Consider the following 17,780-nt stretch of genomic DNA (forward strand, 5'->3'; position numbering starts at 1 on the left):
ATCCTCAGCAACTTCTGCAAAGAGGTCCTTGTAAGAAGGTGTACACTGCTACACCTAGTGGCCCAAAACTTGTTTTTCAAACATGCATGGGGGGTGGGGGGAAAGGGTGGGGACGGTGGGGACAGTACCTTCAGCACCACACAGGATAATAAAGCCTTCCAGCTGAAGTCCAAGTAAATGAAAGCTACTTTTTATATATTTTGTATTTAATTCAAATTAAGCAAGTTTGTTCTTAATAACACTTGGAAAACTATATTCAGGTAATCCAAAATAGTGATTGCAATTTGTGAAAATAAATACTTATTGGGCTGGGGCTGTAGCTCAGTGGTAGAGCACTTGCGTCCCATGTGTAAGGCACTGGGTTCAATCCTTAGCCCATATAAAAACAAGCAAAGAGGGCTGAGGTTGTGGCTCAGTGGTGGAGCGCTTGCCTAGCATGTGTGAGGCACTGGGTTCAATCCTCAGCACTTCATAAAAATAATAAAATAAAAGTATTGTGTCCATTTACATCTAAAAAAAAAAAAAACTTTAAAAAGTGAAGACATTGTGTCCATCTACAACTAAAAGAAATACTTATTAGTTGTTTCCTACAACAGAAAGTTGTTGACGTGTTAAAAATAAAGTTCTGCACAGCCAGGGGCAGTAGTGCACGCCTGTAATCCCAGCAATTTCAGATGAAATTGTATCACAAGTTTGAGGCCAGCCTCGGCATTTGAGAGACTTGTCTCAAAATAAATGGATGGGGTCCTTGGGTTCAATCCCCAGCACCACAATGAACAAACAAACTACAGTTTTTAAAAAGGCGGTTGTTGGCCTACTAAAATACTTTTTCAATTAGATGTAACAAAAGGAAAAAAACACCTGAATCGCCTTAGTGCATCATTGTATTAAAATGTATTTTCAATTTGTTAGTATATAAAACTAACACCAACAGATGTTCTTTACGCGTAGCACGTTCTAACACTCATGTCAGTTATAGTGTTTCAGAAAGCACATGGTCTGCAAAGTAACACTGGATTACAAGTATCCGCCAGGACTGCTTTGGCGCCATGACTAGGCTGTACAAAGACATCCCAAATCCAGCGGCACACAATGCGGCCAACACCTTCCCCGTGGATCTGAGAAGTCTTTAGGACGCAATCACTGCGCAACGGTGTTAGACAAGGAGCAGGCTCCTGCCGACATCCCGCTGCCTTCACGCAAGTCAGCGCCACGAGCGCGAGTCCTTTAGCCGGCACCCGAGGCTCTCGCCGGGTAGGCGGCCCGCGCGCCGGGCTCCTCGGGGGCGTCTCCGGGCTCAGGCCCCTCTATTTCCAGCACGCGTCTCAACCACTGATCCGCGCCGCTCTCCTGCCTCAGGAAGCACCAGGAGACCAGAGCCAGGAGGGAGAGGCTGAGGGGTAGCACCTTCCACCAGGGCCGCTGCTGTTCCTTCCCCAGGGAATGCATCACGGTCCAGCGGGACGGGCTGGCTTTGCTGGAGGAAAACCGAAGGGGGCGTTCCGGGTCCTCCTCATGGTCCGCGGGCTGGGCCCGGCCAGCCGGCGGCGGGTGCAGGTTCCGTGGAGCCAAGCCCACAAGCCTGAGTGCCCGTATGGCCCTACAAAGGAGATAGCAGTGAATGGGCCGCCTGGCCTTGGCCTCGGCCCGGGTCCCGGCCCATCAAGACGGCAAGATCCTCACCCTGCAGTGGGCGCACACAGGACGCGGCTCATCGCGACCTCCTCCCTGCGGCGCACCGCTTGCGTCACTTCCGTCGTCCAGGACCGGAAGCCGCCGCCATACCTGGCCTCACGACTACGGAACGTGAGCCCAGCCGCGCCGCGGAAATGACGCACTCCTCCGAGCACTTCCGCTTTAGGTCCCGCCCCCAGATACCGCGCGGCCTGCCGGGAAGTGTAGTTATCCGTCCGGCCTGGGCAGCGGTACTGGGACCAGCCGAGCACGCACTGACCTCCTTCCCGCTGTCGTAGGTCGTTCGCTCTCCGCATGCCCCCTCTTGGCGCTCGGCGTCGGGCGGAAGCTATCGTCTGCTCTGGGGTGCCGCCACTCACGCTTCAGCCTTTTCATCTTGGTTTCTTTCACTTAGAAATACACATTTAAGATTTCTCCCGGGAGCCATAATCTGCTCTGGGGATGGCACAAAAATCAGATCCAAAAGCTACCTCGTGACCTGGAACGTGTGATATCTTTCTGTGCCTGCTTCCCGGCGAGGGAAGCACTTGGCTCAGATATTCCTGGCCGGAGATGCTGTCACAGCATTAGGTCGGGAGAGCCTAGAGTTGTTCCAGCCAAGGACACCTGGGCGTCCCCGCCCCCCTCCTAACAGCAGGCCCAGCCCAGGATGCATTCAGAGCTGCTGTGTCAACAGAGGCACCTGTTCCAGCTCAGAGCCCCACCAGAATCACAGGCACACCAACTTCCCCTGCAGGGACCTGGGAGCACCCAGTGTGCATGGGAGGAGGGCGATTGAAGTGAGGATAGTGGGTGGTCTAGAGAGCTTCCTGGAGGAAGAGGTCAAGGGTCTGCAGGCTTGAATGGAGCTGCAGAGGGGCCACCAGCTCAGACTGGTGCTGTTTCAGGTTGAGATGCTTCATGGTGGCTAAGCACAAACTGCTCAGGCCAGCCATGCAGGGTTTGGGTGAGAAGGTAGTGCAGGGGCTGGGGCTTCACCCAGGACAGAACAGGACAGGGCGCCCATCCCAGTCTTGATGACTGTCATGGATCAGAAACAGAAATGAGACCTTAGAGGGTAACTTGATCCTCTGAGCCCCCTTGAGCTTCCTAGCTGTAGTTGGGTGACACACACTCAGGCTACTGCTGATAATGGAAGATACTGTATTGAGTCTGTAGTTCCCCCTCAGAAAACAAGAGTATGGCAGTTTTTGGAAACAGGGTCTTTGCAGATGTTGTTAAACTGAGGTCATGCTACATCAGAGTGGGCTAATCCAGTGACACATGTCCTTACAAGAAGAGAAGACAGATGTACAGAAGGAAGAAGGTCAAATAACCACAGAGGCAGAGGTTGAAATGGTGTGTCTGCTGGCTGAGACTGCACTGACAGGCGTGAGACCTGGCACAATCTCCCCAGTTGTCACTGGGAGTATCCCTGGTTTGGGACTTCTGGTCTCCAAGGCTGTGAGGTAAAGAAGCCCTGTTGTTTTTGTTTGTTTTGTGGTTTGGGGGTGGAACCCAGCACCTCACACATGCTAGGTAAGTGCTGTACCACTGAACCACGTTACCAGCCCCTTTTTTAAAAATTTTGAGGCAGAGTTACACTACATTGCTCTGGCTGGCCTCGAACTTGGAGCCCTCCTGCCTCAGCCTCCCAAGTGGCAGGGATTATATGTGTGTGTCACTGTGCCGGCTCCTCTATTGTTTGAAGTTGTCCAGTTTGTAGTGCTTACTTACAGTGGCCCCACCATAGCATCAACCCAGCATCCAACCCAGGGCAAAGCCCTGCTTCCCAGGACCCTCCAGCAGTTGCTTGCCTCACTGAGCCCTGCAGTCCTTCCTCGCATCCTGTTGCTGAGGTGCCTCACCTCCCAGGCATGCTGGTTCCCAGTGGCCTGGCTGGGAACCCCCGAGAGGAAAAGGCCACAGCTCCAAGTCACCCTCCCCTCCCTGGGGATATAAACCAACACCTCAGCCTGCATTATCTCAAAGCACACAGAGAAATTTCAAGGGAGGCCTAATGTCCCACTAATGGGGGGAGGGCGGAGGCTACGGCCCTTGTGTGCTTAATGGCGGGGTAATTTATTGTAGCGCCACTTGAGAGTTGACATATTGGAGCTATTGATTTTCCTGGGAAGATCAATATGGGGTGCCTGGGGATAGGCAGAGCTTGCCTCTGGTGGGGCAGAGTTGTTCTTCCAGGGCCTGAGACCTGACAACAGGTGGGGGTGGGGGCTGGTGAAGGCATTGGGCTGAGAGCTGTGCAGGGCCAGCACTGCCCACAGTGAGAGCCAGGCAGATGCTGGGACATATGTTGAGGCACCAGCTTCCTCTAGGGGCCCAGATGGGTGGCAGGGGGCTGGGGGACACAAAGCTGCTCGGTCTGGGCCTGGCTACCCACCCAACACCAGCTAGACATGTACAGGCAATGACTCCTGGCAAGTGAGTCTCTCTACTAACCCAAGATTCCCTGTTAGGCTGTCACTCACTAACCTAGCTTTACCAGAAACAAAAGCCAGAGACAGCTGGTCTATCTTGAACTTGGCCTAAAGCTCAGGTGGGGTGAGGAAGGGGATGACTTGTTGAACTCCCGCTGGATTGCAGACCTGCTCCTTAAGTTGCCTGTCCCCTCCATCATCATGCCTCAGCCCACACTGTGGGACCCTGGTACCTCCCTCTCTAGTCTCAAGTGTTTTCCCCAAGGCCTTGCCAAGCTCCTGTTCCCAAACTCCTACCCTAGCTGCTCCAGCATCTTCTCTACTCTAGAAGTTTGCATCCCAGGCTTGGGTTTCCTCCTTGATTTCTTTTCAGGCAGAGAAAAACGTCAGGATCATTCTAGGCCAGGACAAAGGTCTGAATGTTAGTGGACAGCCCTCTCTCAGCAACATGATGGGCATCTCTGCATTTGCTTGTTGTAGGATCCAAACCCCTGTCGCAGCCCCAGCCCTGCTGTCCAGATGCCTCAATCAAAGGATGGGAAAGAAGAAGGTGTGTGGGGGTAAAAGCCAGGCCCTGGGTGTCAGGACCCCTCATGCGTTCCTCCTACAGCAGCTGGACAGATCACTTCACACAGATCTTCTCTTCCATTGTAGAGGGATGAGCTGAGGTCCAGTGTTCATGGCCTCACCTGGGACTTGAGTTCACCTAGGCTGGGTTCTCCCTGTGGCTGGGGGGATCTGAGCTCCACAGCTGCCATGAGGCCCTGCACACGCGCTGCCCGCTTCCAGTTGAGGCTGCCTATGCTGGAACCAGCAACAGCTGCGAGGTTTAAACACACACACACACACACACACATGGAGCTCCAAGTGGGCCTCACTGGCCTGGAATCCAGTCAGCAGGTCACACTCTGCAGCCTGCGGGGACCTGCTTTCTTGCATTTTCCAGCTTCTTAGGCCCCTGCACCCCTTGCCTTGTCACCCTCGCCATCTTCAAAGCCATTAGCACAGCATTGTCCATTCTGTCTGCCTTGGACCTGCTGCCTCCACTTCACAAGGACCCAATGAACCCCAGAGATTCCCAGCTCTGCAGCAGCACCTGGGTCTGCTCAGGCTCTGTCCTCAGTTGGAATACTCTGCCTTCCTGCAGCTTACCCCCAAAGCCCCTCCTCTGGACACACAGGTGGGACATTTTCAAGGGCAGGGTGGTGTGTCTTCCCTCACAGCAGTGCTCCGCCCTGGGGCCACACAGGCCAGGGCTGCTCTGAGGGAACTGGTGACTGCCTGTGCTCACAGCACCTGCACAGCCTCTACCATCTCCCAGTCGGTCGGGGGGAACACAGAGCCCACAGCCACATGCCTCCTGGGTCCTCTGGCAGGTTCCCAAGGTCCCTTGACTGCCTGCTCTGCTGCTTACCCCCAAGGTGGAAGTGGGCAGCACATAGACTTCAGCCTATTCCCAGCCCCTTCCCTGGGCGCATCCTTCCAAGAGCAAGCAGCAGGGGGCGCTATGGTTCTGAGCAGAAGCAGATGTGCCCCATTCTCTGCCCTGGTCCAGCTCTGGGGTTCTGGGAAGATCAGAGCAGGAGCCCCCTGAGCCATCAAGAGGGCAAGGGGCCGAATATGGTCACAAAGCAGGACCTATGTGCCCCAGCAGCCTGTAACTCGGACCCTGGGCCTTCTGATGATCTGGTCTGACAGCTGAGTTGCACTGGGTCAGAGAGGAGCCTGCTGAGGCAGGACCACCCCACAGCCAGGATGGGGCCAGTGTCTTTGGATCCTGAAGTCTCAAACTTGGTCAAAACTGAGGTCAGGCTGGGTGTGGTAGCACATGCCAGTAATCCCAGCAAGTTGGGAGGCTGAGGCAGAAGGATCATGAGTTTGAGGCCAACCTCAGCAACTAAGTGAGGCCCTAAAAATCTTAGTGAGACCCTGTCTCAAAAAGGGCTTGGGATGTGGCTCAGTGGATAAGTTCAATCTCATGTACAAAAAAGAAAAACCTCCTGAGGTCAGTCTATGGGGACAGAGATCCCCAAGCAGTCTGGATGCTCAGGACTGAACCTGGTCAGATGCCCCTCATCCCAGGACATTGGCATTACCTGGACATGGTCTCACCTGGGTCACCCCCTGGGTTTCCTTCCAGGGACAAGGTAGTGATAAATGGTGGCTGGTTGCTGTGATGATGCCATTACCCTCCTACAGCCTGAAGTCTCTCTCTGGACATGCAGGTGACCTGCCCCTTGCCATTCCACTACAGCTCAGACAAACAGCCTCACTGTGAGATGTGAGCAGCTCCCAAGCCCCATGTAGTTGCAGGGCTCCTGAAGCTTTCTGCCCTCCAGCTGAGGAAAGGACTTCAGTAACCAGCAGGGATCCAGCTGCAGGGAAGGCCAGGTCCATTGTGCTGAGATGGCAGAGGGTGGGAGGTACTGCCCCCCCACCTGGAGGGGGAGCAACTGGGAACGAGGAGGTGGTGTCCATGTGCCTCTTGGAGATCAGGAGCTGGAAACAAGAACAGCAAGCATTGTAAGGCCTTTGATGGCCCAAGCCAAGCTGGGCAGGACCAGCCCTATCAGCAGTAGTGGGATTCGGGCAAGTTGGCTGGAGTCAGGGTCTCTCACTCCACTTCGGGGTGGCTTCAGCCAGGAGGATGCCTGGAATGGGGGGTGGGGAGCCATCTCAGCCTGGCCCCTGGGGAAGCCCAGGCCAGCAGTAGGTTCACTGGGTGATTGCAACTCTGTGCAGGTGGGAGGGGCAGCCTTGCTGGGCAGGGTCTTCATCATGGCCCCATCTGGGCTGGTGGAGACTGGGCACAATTGCCCAGAACCCCCTCCCCCCACTGCATGGCTGGAGGGGGCTAGGCCAGGAGCCACCTGCATTAGCCCATCCCAGTGGCCTTGTGGTCTCTGTGCCTCCTGCTGGCCCAGAGCCCTGCTGCCAGTGAAGCACTATCTGTGCAGCACACCGCAGAGGCAGGATGTCCTCTAGAGAGGCCTACTCGAGAACTCAAAATAGCATGAAATTTAATTTTCCGCCTATTTGACAAGGCTTGGACCAGGCCCAATGAGCAGCAGAGATAAGGGTCCTCGGGTCCAGGGTGTGGGCCAGCTGGGCTTGCAGCAAACACTCCACGGTCCCCTGGCAGGATGCGTGCAGGTGAGGCTCGTCTTCGGACGCTCCCCCCGCGGGGCCCTGGTTGCCGGGCGCTAAAGCAAACGGGCTCTATTTGTCCAGTCTGCGATGACAATGCTGTCGCCAAATATTTGCCAGCCTCAGGCGGCTGCAGAGCCCAGCTATAAATGCTTGCATCCAGGTGGAGGTGGGCCTGCCGAGCAAGAGGTGCAGCAGAGGCCAGGTAGGACCCAGGGCCTGGTGGTGAGTGGGGAGGGCCATGGGGGGGGCATGGCTCCGTGGGGCTTCCTCCCAGGTCCTCTGTGGGACTGCTCTCCCTGTGGGAAGGTGTCTTGTCTTGCTCTCCGTGAGCAGTCATCCCCAGAGGCCTGGACATCCCGACAGCAGAGGGCCCTGCACCTTGAGCAAGTAAGGTCACACAGTGGCTTCCAGGTGGAGGAGACTGTGTACAGCTACCTCTGCTTCCCCAGGGGAGGGACAAGTGCCTAGGTCATCCTGACCCTGAGGAGTGCATGTCCAAGGGCCTTGGCTACCCACACCCAGGCCCCCACAGAGACAGGTGTTGTTTCCTGATGAGCTGGGTCCTGGGCTTCCGGGCCTTCAGCTCTGCTTTCTTCCTCCCTCTCACTGGGGTGCACCCACTTGGCTTTCCCGTGCAGACGCAGACAAGGTTCCTGGACCCCACTTTTCCCAGATTCTTCCACATCATCCTCCCAGCAGGAGGTGCCTAGGTCAGGTCCACCCAGGTATCCTTACCTCATCAGAAGTCAACCAGAACCTGGGTCTGAGGCTGCCACTGGATGCAATGGGCTGGGCTGGACCCTCATGCCCATGCCCACCCCCACCCCCCCATGGCAACTGCAAGGACCCTAGGAAGGGTTTGAGAGGCCATAGCAACCCAGGGAGGGACTCTGGAAGCCCTGGGCAAGGCTGACCCCCTGGGACTTCTCTCCCTCTGCTTTCCCTGGTCCAGGAGTGGCCATGATTTTAGTGATTGTAGTGGCTTAATCTCACCCCCACATCCTCCCTGCACCCAAAACTTCCCTACCTATAAGATGGGATCTGACTGCTCCTGCTAATGGCCCACCGCACTCCTGGGCCCACCCTCTGCAGTCTCTGCCAACCTCACCCCTGCTGAGCTGGGCCAGGGAAGCTGGGAGCTGTGGGAGGGAAGAGCCGGGGAGCCCTCTCTGGGTTGCACATGTGGCTCTGAGCTCTGACTGCTCACCTGCCCGCTACCTCCCTCTCCAGTCACTGCCTGCAGTCACAGAGGCCCCAGGAGTTCCAGTGACTTCAGGACATGGCTGCTGGCGTGATCCGGCCTCTCTGTGGCTTCCAGCTGCCCCTGCAGTCCCACCAGCCCTTCCTGAGCTCAGACCCAGAGCCCCTTGAAACTTCAGAGGAGGAGGAGGAAGAAGAGGAGGATGAGGACAATGACGACAGGGAGGGCGAGGAGCTAGAGGGCAAGGGGTCCCCTCAGAACTCAGGGGTGGCTCCCCAAGGTCCCAACAGCCCAGAGACTCCGCTGAGGCTGCTGCGCTTCTCAGAGCTCATCAGTGGTGACATCCAGCGGTACTTTGGTCCTAAGGACAAGGGGCAGGACCCAGATGCCTGTGATGTCTATGAGGATAGCCACTTGGCCAGCCACTCAGCCCGAGAGCTGTACTATGCTGACCTGGTGTGCCTGGCTCAGGGCGGGGCCCCAGAGGACGAGGAGGCCACTGAGCCTGAGGTCCACTTGTCCAGGGGATCTGAGGGGCAGGCACACAGGTCAGGCTTCAGCAAGGATGGGACACTGCCACTGGGACCCCTGGCTGAGCTCTTTGACTATGGGCTGCGGCAGTTTCTGGGGCCCAGGGCATCAGCTGGCCACAGACTGAGGCTGGAGCGGAAATACAGCCACATCACCCCCATGACCCAGAGGAAGCTGCCCCCATCCTTCTGGAAGGAGCCGGCGCCCAGTCCCCTGGGCCTTCTCCACCCTGGCACACCAGACTTCAGTGACCTGCTGGCCAGCTGGTCATCTGAGGCCAGCCCTGAGCTGCAGGGTGGGGGTGCTCAGGCATTGGAGGGGACACAACTGACCGAAGCCTAGAGACTGGGCAAGGTGAAGGCTGTGCTGGAGGCAGCAAAGGCCACCCTTCCCAGGGTGCCCAGACTCTCCCTCATGCTCCCTGAATTCCTTCCTTCCAGATAGCCGTGACCTGGCTGCCCACCTCAGGCAAGGCCTTTCCAGGCCCCAAAGGAGGTTCTGGTCTTGTCCTGCAGCCTATGGCTGTTACTGCCAGGGGTCACCAGGACTGGCAAGGGTGCAGGACTAGTGAGGGTGTCCAGGCTGAGCCAGCCCCTGGCCTCAGCCTCTAGAAGCACCCCACTCTGTACAGGGGCCCCCAGGGCTCTGCCTACAGGAGGGAGAACCTGGGCAGGAGCTTTGGCTCCCTGAGATCATGGGCTAGGGGTGTTTACCTACACATGTACCCCTCTAGCGGAGGCCCCATCGCTGCCAGGCCATCCCCTGTGACTCAGGTCAGTGGCAAGAGCCAGCCCACCTGCACCCCACAGGGCCAGTGCTGATTGTCCCTGGTGCAGTCCCTGGTGTAGCATAGGCAGGCAGCAGGGCCAGGGACACAGATGAGCCTGGGTTTTCTTAAGAGGCAGAAAGAGGCTCCTGACTTGAGTAAACATGGGTGTTTACTCCCTGGATGAGTGCTGAGAAGTGGCTTCCTCGGGCAGCACTCTGGATGACAGGTCAGCTTGCAGGGCTGGGCCCAGCCTGAGGTGGTCAGCCACAAGCCTGCAACCCCAGTGTCTTCATTCCTGCTGGGGGGTTCGCGTAGGTCCTGGCAGCAGTAGGTCTGGGTGCCTCTGGACAGGCCAAGACCCTTTCTCCTGGGGATGTGGGGCTCCTGGGTTGTGGGGGAAAGAGATTGGGCAGGACAGGAAGGACCCTAGGGATTGGGGAATTTGGTCTCCTGGTCTTGGTCCTTCCCACTGCCCAACCTGTGTGTCAGTCACACAGGCACTTGGGGAGGATTTCACTGGCAGGTATCAGGGAGTAATGGCCCCATGTGGTACAAGAGCTAGCACATTTATTTCTGGGAAAGGGACAAGGACGTGCGCTGGGGTGCAGGCTACTGGTGGGATGTCTTCAAGACTACGCCTTGCCTCTGCCGGACCACCAGGTTCATGAGGACGGTCTTCCACTGCAGCCACCTGCCCAGGGACCCGGATCATGGCCTGCACCTCTCACCACCTTCCCTCCCTGTGGGGACCTCCCTGTCCTACCCCAGACCTGGAACCTGAGGGGCTGCCGCCAAGCTCCCTGCTGCCCACCTCACAGTCTGATACACGCCCCAGCAGTTCACGGAGACCAGCTCTCCAGGAGCCACATCCTTGATGAAGAACCGCTGCCTCACCAGGGACATGAGAACCCGCCTGCTGCCCAGTGTCAATGGCCAAGGGCCCTCCTCACTCCAGAGGCGCAGCACACTCTCCCGCAGGGTTGCAATCTCCTCTGTGCGCTGCAGGACACAGGGGCCCCTGGCGTTACCCAGGAGCCACGGGGTGGGGGTGGGGAGCAGAACAACGGAGGATCACAGAACATGGGAGTAGACGACAGGGGCGGGGGCAGCCCAGGCCAGAGGCCCTCATCTTCAGGAAAAGGCTGCTGGGTGCCAGCTGGGCTGCTGGGCAGACTGCAGGCTAGAGGGAGCAGGGCCAGGCTTGCCCCAGCCCTGGGAGCCCCCAGCCCCTCTCACCAGCTTGGTCTCTGTGTTGAACTTAAGGTTCTGGATGGTCCTGTGGGCCTGCATGCTGCTCTCCAGTTTTATCATTTGCTTCTGAAACTAAACATAGCCCCTGTCACGGGCAAGACACAGGTGGCCTTCTGGTGTCCAGCCAGCCCCAGGGCCCAACCTGGAATCCCTGAGCACTGGGAGCTCTGGCAAGTGTGTAGGCATGGTGGACTCCCTGGGCCCAAGGTACCGTGGCCAGCTGTCCCTGGATCTCAGCGATCTTCCTCCCGGGGCTCTCCTCCTTGAGCAGCTGCATAGAGGACAACAGGGTGGCCAGCTCCTGCCTCATGGCACCAACTTCGAACTCTCTGTGGGCACCGAGGGCAGCTATGGAGTCCAGGTGAGACAGATAGGTGCCTCCCCTAGCTTCCATAGGTCAAAGGGAGCCCAAGAGGACTTGGCCTTGCCCACTTCTAGTGCAGAAAGTGGGGATTCCCAGTGGGTGGCAGGGGGGAAGCTGCACCAGAGGAGAGGTGATCCCAGAGTAGGGCTGGCCAGGCCAGGGAGGGGACGGGGCTGCCATGGGCACCTGGCAGAGCTTCTGCCCATTTCTCAGGGGCACCCTCACCTGACCCTGCCCTCGGCTGAGATCTTCAGGTCTGTGTCGCTCTTGTGGAAGATACACTTGTCTGAGACGCCTTCTATCTGAAATGGAGGCCGCGGACAACCTGGGGGGTGACCCCGAGCACAGCCAGCTTGGGGAGCCCCGGGCCGTCCAGGCCCAGCAAGGAAGGCAGGAGAGGGGAGGGGTGGGAGAAGCCCTCCAGCTCCCCAGGCTGGCAGAGCCTGGACAGGCTAGGCCCACCTGCCGCGGGAGGCCGTCCACCTTCTCCTGCACCTCCCGCAGGTGAGTTGAGACTGTCTTCTGCCACCGGGCCAGGTCTTCCAGGGACTTCCTCTCCATACCCTCCCACTCAGTCTTCACCTGAGATTCAGACACAGAGAAGGCTGGGTCCCAGATAAGAGTTCAGGCAGGCAGAAGGACAGGGCTATGAGCCAGGACATGGAGAGGCCCAGGAGGCTGGGGAGAAGCTCCTGAAGGCCACATGCCCACATCCACCTCTGACTCTGAGCAGTCTGTGCCCAGGCCTGCTGCAGCCACCTAGGGGGACATCCATGCCCAGAGCCCAGTCAAGTGGGCTGCCAGGCTCAGCCCAGATGCACCGAGAAGGGCACAGATCTTCTACCACCAAGAGCCGACAGGGACAGGGACGAAGAGCAGGCCTGTCACCTGAAGGAGAGGGCCTGTCATGAGCTGTTCTGACCAGTGTGTGCCCAGAGGGGCTACAGGGATGACCTGGGGGTTCCAGCCCCAAGATCAAAGGGTGGACCCTCATGGTCATGGCAGTATGATTCCCAAAAGCCAAAAATAACAGCAGCCCACACGTCCCTCAGCAGGCATGTGTGCAAACAAAAGGTGGCCTGCTCACACCAGGGGATGTCACCCTGCCAGGAGGATACACTGTGAGGGCCTGGCCCAGTGAGCAGCCAGAAACAGCAGCCACATGTGTGTGACTTCACTGATATCAAAGGTCCTGTGGGCAAGGCCACAAGCACAGAGATGGATCTGAGGGGCCAGGGGCTGGGGTGTTGGGGAGACTTGATGGGTGGTCTGGGGTTTCCATTTGTGGTGATGAAAAGTTCTGGAATCAACAGGGCTCCCAGCTCTGAAGGAACTGGAACCCACTGAATCGCACACCTGAGGGGATGGCCCGGCCTACAGGTTATAGCTCAGCGATGATGCAGGAGAAGAAGGGAAATGAACGCCAGGGCCATGGGTGGCTACCACCTTTGTTCATCCACCCCTAGGGACAGCCTCAGGTCTCAGCAGTGGAGCTGGACTGGTCAGACCTCTGCCCTCAGGGCCCAGGCCTTCCAGAATGTGCCTTACTGCCCCTTGGTGCTTACCTCAGATAGTTTCAGGCCCAATGTCTGTTCCTGAAGGTCCAGCCTCCAGCTCACAGCCAGACAGTGGTCACTCAGGTCCTTCAATTGCCTAGCCAGCTGGGCCACTGACCCCTCTAGGACCTGACTCTTCTCTTGGAGCTGCAGGGGACAGGAGGAGGTCAGGGAGGCCTCAGCTGAGTGACCATGGTCATGTGCAGGGTGTGTGCTGCCCCTCTCCCTGGGCACCCCCTCACCAGCTCCAGAGCACCCTGCATCTCCTGCCGGGTCAGCTCGCCAGCCAGCTGAACGGCCTCCAGGTTCTCTTGCACAAAGGAGGCCAGTTCCCCAGCCTGGCTCTCCTCCAGGCACACCTTGGTATTCCTGTGGGTTGACAACACTGACACTGTTTCTCAGCTGAGGCTGGTCTGCCCCTCAGCATCAGGCCAGGGAAGAGGACACAGCTGCTAGCTCGCTCTGGAATCTCCCAGGAGAGCCCATGGATCAGAGGACAGGATGTTCTCATGGGTGCCTCCAAGAGAGTTAGGTTTAGGGAAGGGACAGGACCCAGCTAGAGGGTCACTATTCTGTCCCAGTGGATAAGTCCTAGTGCTCTGCTAGTGCCTTCCAGGGGAGGTGGATGACTTCTGGGTGGCCTGCCTGGGCATGCAGCTCCCCGTGGCCAGAGGACACCCACCGGGCCTTCTGCTCAGCCAGCAGGATGCGGTTCACTGACACCTGGTTCTGCCGTACGAACTTTGTCAGCTGGACCACGGCCGCGTCCAGGCCCCGACACTGCTCCAGCAGGTGGCCCTCCTCCTCCTGTCGCAGAGGAGGTGGCCCTGAGCTGGTGCTCTCCCAGACTGCCCTGGCCACGCCCACCCACCTGGCCCACCTGGCGCTGAGCCCCCAGGGCCTGCACACGCTCCTCTGTCAGCTCCTGCAGCCTCTGCCAGCGGCCCTCCAGCTCCTCCCGCAGGCTGCCCTCGGCCTGCAGCCGTGTGCTCTCAGAGGCCTTCATTCTCTGCAGGAACACCACCGTCTGCCAGGCCCCTGCCTGGCCTGGGTACATGGGTGAGGGTGCCCGGTCTGGCCCAGGATCCTACCTGCTCCAGGGCCAGGAAGCTCTTCTGCAGGAAGCTGCACAGCTTGGCCTCCCTCTTCAGGAAACGGAGGCTCACCTCCTCGCCTAACTTGGTTACCTGGGCCTGGGGAGAGGCCCAGTGTCACCCTCAGCCTCCCTGCTGGACATCCCATCCCCCCCAGCCCCAGGTCACATCCCCCTTGCTGTCCCTGGGACTTGCAGAACTGGATCTACTGTATCCTGAGCGGAATGAAAGGCAGGGCAGGCAGGGGCCACTATCCCCAAGAGACCAGGCTCAGGGAAGATGAAGGGCCATATACTAGCCAGAGCTGGGGCTGGGGCAGGGCAGTAGGTGCACTTGAGACAACTCCTCACACACATGGGGACAGCCCATTGCAGAGGGCAGGCAGGGCCACAGCACCCCTGCTACACCAAGGGTGTGAAAGAGCGGGGGCGGGAGGGGGAAGAAGCCCAGCCCAGTGTGCTCCCCTCCATCTCACAGGGTCCAGACACCAGGCACCTTCTTCACAGCCACAAAGCTCTTCTACCAGTAGCCCCAGCACTCAGGCCCTGCCCATGGTTGGGTGGGGGCCTCAGGGAAGCCCTCACTCTGCCTAGGCCCCTAGGGGAGGGAGGCACAAGGAGGGTGCCCTAGAGCAAGGTCCACAGACTTTCCCATACAGCCCCACAGTAAATGTTTCAGGCTCACAGGACTTTTGCTGAAACCTTTCAACACTGTGGTTGTGACCTCAAAGTAGCCATTGACAGCACTAAATGTGCTTTACTGGCTTTGTGCTGATAAAACTTTATTTAAAAACTAGGCAGTGGGTACAGTGGGTACACCTGAAACCCCAGCAAATCAAGAGGCTGAGGCAAGAGGGTCACTAATTGGAGGCCAGCTTCAGCAACTTAGCAAAACTCTCAGCAACTTAGTGACCCTGTCTCAATGCAAAAAGGGCTAGGGAGATAGCTCAGTGAACCTGGGTTGAATTGCCAATTCAAAAAACAAATGAATGAACAAACAAATAAAATTAGACCATGGGCCATAGTGTGCTGACCCTGGCCCTAAAGTCCTCAGACACTCTGGGGCTCAGAGGAAAAGGCAGGTGCCCCAGGAGGGGCAGCTCCCCTACATCCAGTGTCAGGAGCCCTCAGCCCTCTGCCCTCACCTTGGCACCAGCATATCAGCTTCCCAGCGGCAGTGGGAAGGGGCCACATGGGAGCAGTGGGATGAGCCCTGCCTTGGAGGAGCCTGGGTGTGTGGGGCACAGGCTGCAGTCCAGGGATCTGTCTGCAGAGCCAAGGAGCTGGTCACTCCTGGGGGTCCTGAGTGGGAGGCAGCATGGGGGCCTGGAATTCCTGACTCCTGCTTCACAGAGGAAGGCTCAGGCTGCCAACGGCTGGGAGGGGGCTCTGGCTCCACTGCTCCCCTCCCTGACCCAGGCTGTGGCAGCCAGAGATGTCCACTCCAATGGGCTTTTGTGAGGAGGACCCCAGACTTGCACCACTGGCCACCTGTGGCTGCTGGCATTTGAAAGGCGGCTCACATGGCCTAGGAACCGAGTTGAGTTTTTATCATTGTAACTGATCTCAATGGGCAGGGCCATTGGGGTAAGAGGTCACCATGGGGGACAGTGCAGGATGAGAGGTCCTCCCCAAGTTCCATCAGCAGGGAGGGAAGAGCCACCTCTGGCCAGGGCACAGGCTGAGGATGCTGGGGCCCTCCAGGGGCCCCTGCCAGGGCCGGGCCTGGCCTCCCTGTGGTACCTGCATCTTGGCCACCTCGTGGTCCACCCTCTGGCTGGCATCCTCTTGGCTCTTGTGCAGTGCACTGCAGGCCGCCTCCCGGCTTTGCTCCTCCTGCCTCAGCAAGCCGGTCAGCTTAGTCAGCCTAGGGACAGCAGGTGCAGGCGCCAGCTAAGCTAGCTAGAGGACTGGACTGGGAAGCCAAAGAGGCTGGTGGAACCGTGGGACAGTCTTTCTCAGCTAGGGCAACATGGGAGTGGAGACAGACCTCAGAGTCCCAGCAAGGGATCCAGGGAGGGAGGGCAGGGCCCCAGCCCCTACGAGGTCCACCGTGGGTCTGTGGTCCCCAGCATCCAGTGGCTCAGCACCAAGGCAGGGGATCCCCTGCTGGTAGTGCTGGGGGCACAGGGTGGGTCCAAGCCAGCCTGGGGAGGTGGCGCCCACCTGAGGTTGGCCTCTTGCTGGGCACCCTTCCGCTGCACGTCCTGCAGGGCCTGCCTCCTCCTGACCTGGGACAAGGCTTCCCGGACCTCCACCAGCCTGGCACACAAGGAGCGCCTCTGCAGGCCCAGAGCAGCTGGGCAGCCTCTGGGACTGGGGATTTGGCCATGGGGGCCCTATCATCAGCCCCCCTGCCTTCTCGGGATCTCAAGCTATCCAGGGGCATTGAGACCCGAGCTTTCTGAGTTGGACCACATACCGGTACTGCTTACCCTAACAAGACAGCTTACTGGGGAAACAGAATCCTGAGCGAATCCCCATGGGCCCTGGTGCCAGCCACTGCCTGAGCCTCTCCCACCTGCTGAAGCCCATGCCCACAGGAGTGTAGGGTACCTTTTGTCCAGAGCCTGCATCTGATTCTGGTTCTGGGGTCCAGGGAACTGGAAAGCGGAAGGTGTGGGGCTGGGCAGGCTGGAGCGCAGGCCCAGTGGGCGTGCCCTGGAGCCATGGCTTAGGGATGAGCAACGGGGGTGGCACTGGGCTCGGGACTAACCCCTGAGAAAGGGGGAGATTGACTGGGGTGGGGCACTGACACCTCTGCCATAGCTCACCTCCGCCATAGCTCACCTCCAATGCCTCCTTCTCGGGGGCCTGGGCCACCTGCTGCATTTCCTGCCGCAGCTGCCGGAGCTCTGAGGCCTGCAGCTGCACGTGGGCCCGCATCTGCAGCAGCTCCCGCAGCAGGCTCAGGGTGGCGTGCTCACAGCGCTCCTTATGTCCACGCAGGCACGCCACCTCAGCCTGCAGGTCACCCACCCTGGCCAGGGTTGGAGAAGGTGGTCACCAGGGCAGCCTCCTCGTGGTCCTCCCTGGTCCTCTTGCCCTGTGCCGCAGGGCTCACCACTGCTCCAGCTTCTCCCAGCGCTTGGAGGTGCTTGGCTCGGGGACACAGGCATTGGACGCCAGGTGGCTGGACTCTGAGTTCTCCTGACTCAAGGGCTCAGGGCTGGTCAGGCCTTCGGCCAGGAGGAGCTCCAGGTCCTCCAGCGAGACGGTGCTCCGCTGAGAGTGGGGCGAAACCCCTGACAGGGAGCTGTCAGCTAACTCTGCAAGGAAGTGCTTTGGGAGTGCACCCCCAGACACCAGCTCCTGCTGGAGCCCACAGGCACCCCAACATTGCTGACAATACCCACCAGCCACCCGAGCTCAGCCTGTCTACTGCTGCTAGGCACCACCCAAACCAGGTAGTGGCATGGCTCAGAGAGCTGCAGGAACCTGTCAGAGAACACATAGTACTGGGTAGCAGACACAAGACAGCACCCACCCTGCCTAGCTCTGGCAGCAGCCACGGGGAGAGCAGAGCTGTCTTGTGTGGTCCTCCCCGGTACCTTGCTCCTCCCGCTGCAGACTGCACACCCCACATCTGGCTCACCTGACATGGCTTCACCACCTGTCCTCCCTGCAGCTTTGACGCTGGGCCTAGTGTCCCCGTGGCTGCCCAGAGCTGGATGCTAGGCCAGGGCTGATGGGGACTTAGGGTACGGCAGGGAAGTGGGGCTAGAAGGCTAGGAGGCCTCAGGAAACGGGAGG

At 58.7% G+C, this 17,780-nt stretch overlaps 3 protein-coding genes across 3 annotated transcripts; 1 reads left to right on the forward strand and 2 right to left on the reverse strand.

Moving 5' to 3' along the window:
- Positions 1–866: 866 nt before the first annotated feature.
- Positions 867–2,272, reverse strand: LOC124091022 (ubiquinol-cytochrome-c reductase complex assembly factor 4). The gene is made up of 2 exons (XM_046441942.2): positions 1,684–2,272; positions 867–1,600 (listed from the first exon to the last, which is right to left on the reverse strand). Exons 1-2 carry the CDS (start codon positions 1,989–1,991, stop codon positions 1,228–1,230), a joined length of 681 nt encoding a protein of 226 aa, XP_046297898.1. The 5' UTR covers positions 1,992–2,272; the 3' UTR covers positions 867–1,227.
- Positions 2,273–6,915: 4,643 nt separating this feature from the next.
- On the forward strand, positions 6,916–10,243 carry Percc1 (proline and glutamate rich with coiled coil 1). Its single transcript, XM_046441966.2, has 2 exons — positions 6,916–7,464; positions 8,493–10,243. The coding sequence occupies exon 2, from the start codon at positions 8,542–8,544 to the stop codon at positions 9,334–9,336; it is 795 nt and encodes a 264-aa protein (XP_046297922.1). The 5' UTR covers positions 6,916–7,464; positions 8,493–8,541; the 3' UTR covers positions 9,337–10,243.
- Positions 10,244–10,308: 65 nt separating this feature from the next.
- Ccdc154 (coiled-coil domain containing 154) lies at positions 10,309–17,396 on the reverse strand (the record flags this gene model as incomplete). The annotated part of the gene is made up of 16 exons (XM_046446048.2): positions 10,309–10,454; positions 10,575–10,762; positions 11,000–11,086; positions 11,226–11,343; positions 11,604–11,680; positions 11,841–11,960; positions 12,944–13,081; positions 13,177–13,303; positions 13,617–13,741; positions 13,815–13,943; positions 14,026–14,127; positions 15,771–15,894; positions 16,194–16,289; positions 16,584–16,630; positions 16,818–17,007; positions 17,092–17,396. Coding segments are annotated over 16 exons (2,055 nt in total), but the record flags the coding sequence as incomplete, so codon positions are not given.
- Between the last annotated feature and the right edge of the window lie 384 nt (positions 17,397–17,780).

Source organism: Marmota monax, unplaced genomic scaffold (assembly GCF_021218885.2).
Source record: "Marmota monax isolate L192 unplaced genomic scaffold, Marmota_monax_Labrador192_F-V1.1 WCK01_AAM20220418_F8-fsc00035, whole genome shotgun sequence".
Classification (NCBI taxonomy): Eukaryota; Metazoa; Chordata; class Mammalia; order Rodentia; family Sciuridae; genus Marmota; species Marmota monax.

Coding starts and splice junctions, on each gene's coding strand:
- Percc1 (XM_046441966.2), top strand. CDS start 8,542: ATGGCTGCTGGCGTGATCCGGCCTCTCTGTGGCTTCCAGCTGCCCCTG.
- LOC124091022 (XM_046441942.2), bottom strand. CDS start 1,991: ATGCGGAGAGCGAACGACCTACGACAGCGGGAAGGAGGTCAGTGCGTG. Junction 1,601..1,683: donor CTGTGTGCGCCCACTGCAGG/GTGAGGATCTTG, acceptor TCTCCTTTGTAG/GGCCATACGGGCACTCAGGC.